General features: G+C 45.2%; 1 protein-coding gene across 1 annotated transcript in view; it reads right to left on the reverse strand.

Moving 5' to 3' along the window:
• Positions 1-308: 308 nt before the first annotated feature.
• The window catches only part of Klhl6 (kelch like family member 6), a 46,828-nt gene continuing 41,162 nt past the window's right edge, over positions 309-5,974 (reverse strand). Inside the window, exons 5-7 of the mRNA XM_008824167.2 lie at positions 4,201-4,403; positions 2,748-2,961; positions 309-1,473 (exon numbers count right to left, since the gene is read on the reverse strand). Of these exons, the coding sequence (XP_008822389.1) occupies positions 1,172-1,473; positions 2,748-2,961; positions 4,201-4,403 (719 nt within the window). The 3' untranslated portion in view covers positions 309-1,171. The remainder of the gene's footprint in view (positions 1,474-2,747; positions 2,962-4,200; positions 4,404-5,974) is intronic.

Below are 5,974 nucleotides of genomic sequence, written 5' to 3' on the forward strand. Positions count from 1 at the left end.
ATTTTTATTCAAATTTATTTTTGTGTTTATGTATATGCTGTGCAATTGTGTGTGTGTTCTTATGTATGTGGGAACCTGTGTATGTATGAGTGCATGTGCACAGGTGGAAGTCCAAAGCTGGCATCAGGTGTCTACCTTGATCGCTCTCAACTTTTACTTATTGAGGCATGTCTCTTGTTGGATCAGAACTCGCTAACTCTGGCTAGTCTGGCTGACCACTTTGCTCTGGGGATCCCCTGTCTCTGCCTCCCAAATGCTGGGATTACAGATAGCCGCCATGCCTGCCAACTTTTATGTGAGTTCTAAGTAAGCACTCTACTCCAGTCTTCATACTTACACAGCAAGTGCTTTACCCGCTGAGCCATATCCCCAACCCTAAGGAAAACTACTTCTGACTGGCCATGACAATTCCAGCCCCAAATGAGCCACCTATCATTGTTGACATAAACTCTTCAATGTGGGGAAGAACAAGACACATCTTTCACCTCTTTCAAAGCAAACAGGCCTTTGCAGGGCAGTCCTGACAGACCTATCCAGTGGAAGAACATATGATGTGCCCTTGACAAGTGGCCCCAAAAGCTCCAAGACCAATGGAGTTTATGGTTTTCATACAAGGGATAAAAGAAAGAAAAACGAAACACCTTTAGCCCCTGTCTTGCTGACAGAATCTTTTAGCAGACTTGCCAAGTTTGAGGTTTGGTTTTGTTTTTCCTGATCTGAACTAGAGTATGGCGGGAAAGACACTGACTTCAAAATGGAAAGACCTGGGCTTAGACTGCTTGCTGAGCTACTTTCTTTTTGAGTGACCAGGGGAAGTCAGCCCATCAGAAGCTTTTTTTTTTTCATCATCTGTTAATACAAGAGTGGTAATATCTGGCAGCAGGCCACTGCAGAAGTTAAATGAACATGAAAGAGTGCTTGGCACAGACAGGACAGGGTAAGAAGGCAGGACCTATATATCAAATATTACTCTTCTTCCACAGTCCACTCAGAGGTAGGTCACACAACATTCCTGCTGATCTCAAACGTCCCAAAACTTCCTAGGTATGCCAGGACGAACCATGGGCCTTAGACCCAAGCTATGCCTGAGACTCGCAAGGGACCTGAGCAAGCGGGAGTGCAGAATCAGTGCTCAGAGACTCCAGGGGCGCCTTCCAGGTTCTCTCTGCAGTCACACAGACACTGCACCAGGCACAATCCTCCGTATGTGAGTATATGACTTCCTGATGGTGACACTGCCGTGATGTGACACTCCCCGAGGCAGGACACACTCCTCTGTCAGCTTCTGGGCCTCAGGATCCCAGCACAGCACAGTAGCGATGACCTCATTCTTCTCATCCCGCCCACCGGTGATGTACAGCCTGTTGTTGCAGGGTGCGATGCCACAGCTGGCTCGTTCATGGCTGAGCTGTGTCACCAGACACCAGCTGTCTTCCAGAGGGCTGTAGGCATAGAGTGCTCTCATGGCACCACCTACAGAGAAAGCACAAACAGTGGGCATGCCACCACCTTTCTGGATCCAGTCCTTCCCCCCACTAACAAGAATTCTACTTCTGATTAGGTCAGACCTACCATCATACTAGAGAAACAGCAGACTGGTGGCAATCTTTACAGAAAGACAGAATAGAGCCCCAGCTTCCTAATGTGGTAAAACTTCATATCCTTTAAATTCTGCAGCCAGATGGGAATCTGGCTCTAAAGGACACTTGACTTAACATGGCTACAAAATGTTCCTTGAGACTGACTCCCGGGAAGAATCTCTAGCTGATGCCTTGGGTACCTCAGCTTTGCTACTTTCTGATCTGTCACCCTGTGCACCGAGACCACAGTGGTAATAAAACATCAAAAAGACTGTGCACAGAGGTGATTCATAGAAGCCATCCATCCCTGGCAATAGCTAGAAATGGCATCTCTTTATAGACAAAATGTGATCTTGAACACCAGCCTAAGCTGCCCATCTTGATACTACATCTTTGGAAACTTTGGGAGCCTGGCCACAAACAAAGCCACAAGAAACTCAAGCAAATGAAAGAAGTGTTTTTCCCTAATCTGTTCCAGTGCTTTACCTTCCAGTACCTTCTCTGATTAGCCCTGATCAATCCCTGAAGTTAGTTATTTTCTGGCATCTCATTCATCAATAGTTCTCTATCCAAGTTGCACATCACTTGAAGTTTTACAAGTTCCCAGGTATCCTTCTTCCATTTTCATTTCATTTGTCTGGTATAAGGCCTGGCTACCATATTTTTGAAAAAGGCCCCATGGGAATTCTAAGGCGTGGTCAGGACTGAGAGCTACCTACCATTGTTAACGATTACATACCAACTGTGGTCCTGACTGGCCAGGCTTTCCTCTCAACTAAATAAATTTTGGGGGGTTTCTCAAAGCAAAACAAAGAAGGAAATTCCCATGACCACAAAATATGAATGGTTTCCTTTTGTTCGGTACTTGTACTGTGCAGGTTTCGATTTCTGTGTGTTTGCTAATGCTCGAAATACGACTTTTCTCCTTGAAATACGACTTTTCTCCTGGCCTCTTCCACTGGACCACAGTATCAGTTGCTTTGTGTGGCTGTTTCTACCTCCAGGACTCCAAGAAAAAGTCCACCAAATTCTGTGCCAAAACCACCTTTTCTTCCTCTTCAGCCTCATCCACATCACCCAGGAGTTCTCCAGAGGCTGTTATCTGATGTCCCAACTGGCCACATGGGTGAGGGACAACCAACAAGTAACAAGTCATCACTGACTCACCAACAACATAGATGTGATTCTGGAAACTCACTGCATTGATGCATTTAGCCTCTACCGGCATGGCCGACTTTAAAATCCATTTATTGGTTGAAGGATCATAACACTGTGTCTTGTCTGTGGCCAGTTTTCCATTGGGCCCTCCCCCAATCACATACAGCTTCTTCTTGTGACTGGTGGCTGCAAAGGAACTCACATGGACAAGGAGGGGTGCAGCCTGCAGAGGCACAGGGCATAAGCAGTCAGTCATGCTGCTCAGATTGCTGGAGAGGCTCATGGAACACACACACACACATACACACACACACACACACACACACACACACACACACACACACACACACACAAGTGTTTAACTGAAATGCCAAACTCTATGGGCTTGATTCCCCATAAAACACAGAGAGACTCAAATCCCACCATCTCTATAGACTCTAGAGAGCCTAGAGCAAGCTGCGTGTGTTAGGCTATTCCTGCCTATTTATCCCAGAGTCCAGCTCTCAGGGAAGGAGGGAATCCAGAATACTACTCATCTTCGTTCATGTGGCCAGTTACTAGGTACCAATTTTGACTGTCCTTAGTGCTTATATCGAAGAAGTAAACCCGGGATAAATGTTAAAGGTAGTGGAGGTAGGGTCAGTGATCCCACTCTGGGAACATTGCAGATTTGGGGATTAAGACAGCCCTGTGCTTATGAAACTTGTTAGCCCCAGGACACCAAAAGGGACCCCCAAGACCCTCTTGTACATTTGCAACACTCCTTTGAGCCTGGGGGAAACTATGTGATGGGACTTGATGATTAGAGAAGATCTTGGGCCCATCCTCCACAGATGTTCCTGCAGAACATTGTTCAGGTTCACAGATCTTAGTTGACGCTCATGGCAACCTTTTTCTTGTGCCTACAGTGACCGTGTTTTAAACTTCCTAAAGCTGGAATATGGGAACAGTCTAGAAAAGCAGGAGAGAAGCTTGCTTTGTTTGTCCTGGGTGCTTCACACACAAGGAGGCATCACCACAGCCTTGCAGGCAGGCCTATAAATGGTTCATCATTAATGGGAAACTAAGGCTGACTTCCAGTCACAACCAAATGTCTTCCGGGTTCACAAATAGTGTAGGAGACCCCGGGTTTCTGATACAAAGAGGAACAAAGGAGAAATGGACTCTGGGCCAGGACACGTGACAAAGGAAGCTACCATCTTAAGGGTAGGCTCGGCCTTCCTTCCACCTCTGGAGCTCTGGCTAGCACAGGATGGTGCTCACATGCAGCACTGCCACCTGGAAGGATGTTATTACTAGAACTGGGTCAGCCAGGCTGAAGCCACAGCTCCAAGCTCAGAGCCAAGAGGATGTCCTCTGTGGGAACAAAGTGATCAGAAAGCTGGTCACTACCACAGGCAGGGGTTTTAAAGCCTTGAAGTACTACTATCAATAGAGCTACTCACAGAAACAATCTGCATACCTCTGACCAGCAGTTGTGGAAGGGGTCATAGGTCTCCACATTGTTGATCCTTTGTAAGCCATCAAAACCCCCAATTACATAGACCTTGCCACCCAGTACCACCATCTTATGCCTCCAGCGGCCTATGTTTAAATATTCAATCTGAATCCATTTGTTGATTGAAGAGTTATATTTCCAAACATCATGCTGTGTTTCTTTGCCACCTACAAGACATATAAGGCATTAAAAAAAAAAAAAACCACCAGATGTCTCAGAAATATAGCATTTTCCAAAACTCTAAAAGTGCTAAGTCTCCAGCCCAGTCCCCACTAAGAGGAGACTGAAGATACATGTGGCCTGTCAGACTGTTGAAATAAAACAATTGATCAGAAAAATGTGAATTTCTCCAGAAATCTCATGTTAAGAAAAGAAAAAGACTGGGAGCCTGGCACCTGCTGGGGAAGGTTGGCAGGGATTTGGGTAGGGAGGCAGACAAGATGACTTATCTCCTAGAAAGAGATTTCACAGAGTTCTAGCAACTTGTCAGACTACCTTGTGGGAAGAGACTGAAGCCTGAAAATGATGAGGCAGTGGTGGGGGATCACACCCAAACCAGGACAGCTTGGACCAGGACGGTTCGGATGTGTGCATCCCTGGTCCTCTAAAAATGTAATCTCACTTCAGGACCCCAAAGATGGACCAGAAGGGGTCACTGGACCTCTTTGTCCTTTTTCCCAGTGTGACCACATTGAATAAGTCTCCTTTTAAAATTTTATTATTAATTTGGCTGTTTTGATTAGCTTCTCAAGGATGAGTGACCAAACCTGGCTCCTTGGCATAGAGACTGTGACCTAAAGTTTGGTAACAGTATCACGGTCAGCTCTCCACGACTGGAAAGAGGCTGAGCTTACTTTTCTTAGAATTTTATGTTCCCCATTTGAAAAGTGCCCTGTTCTGACTTTTTTCTAGCTCCCTGTCTAGAACTTGTAATGCTAATTATTCTTGCCTTTACTTCTCCTTCACATCTCCCATTCATGATTCAAGGACTTTCTTCTCCCCTTATAGACAAGAGTTATGCAATATGGGAGTCTTTCAGATAGACCCACTGAAGGGGTACTCCAATTGCCTCACCCTGCATCCCTGTTCAGCATGGAAGAAGCCAGAGTGGTTGGCGTCTCTATTCCCTACTGGCAATTTGGATAACCCCTTCAGAGGATGGTGTGATAAGAATAGGAGGTAGGAATTGGCTAGGCAGTTAGGGTAAAAAGACCCCAAAGAAATGTAGCCAGTTTCTTGGCTAAAAGTCAAAATGTCCTTGGGCCTGTTAGCAATATACTCTCTTCCAAGGCCAAAAATGTCCAAAGTATTTGGGAGCTTGTATCTAATCCTTAAAGGATTTTGGGGTTACCTCCTCAGGGGGGGAATATTGGAGGGGAGGAAGTGGGTTTGGATTTGATCAAAACAGCTTATATGCATGTATGAAATTCTCAATAAAGATTTTGTAAAAAAAAAAAAAAAAAAAAAGAATTTTATGGTCCCATCCCTTGACCATTTCTCTTTGGGTTTTGTGCCTTTCAGAGGTCTCTATTCAAAACATTGTGATATTGATCCCATTTGGATAGTATTAAATAATATGCTATTAGAACTTTCAAAAGAAATTTATGAAATCTTTATTAAAAAGAAACCCAGAACCCACATGGGGGCTCTGAACCATCTTTAACTCCAGTTCCTGGGGAATCCAACTCCCTCTTCTGACCTCTGTGGCATTGCACGACATGGGTGCACTCACATACAT

Source organism: Nannospalax galili, unplaced genomic scaffold (assembly GCF_000622305.1).
Source record: "Nannospalax galili isolate Female #2095 unplaced genomic scaffold, S.galili_v1.0 scaffold889, whole genome shotgun sequence".
In the NCBI taxonomy this organism is placed as follows: domain Eukaryota; kingdom Metazoa; phylum Chordata; class Mammalia; order Rodentia; family Spalacidae; genus Nannospalax; species Nannospalax galili.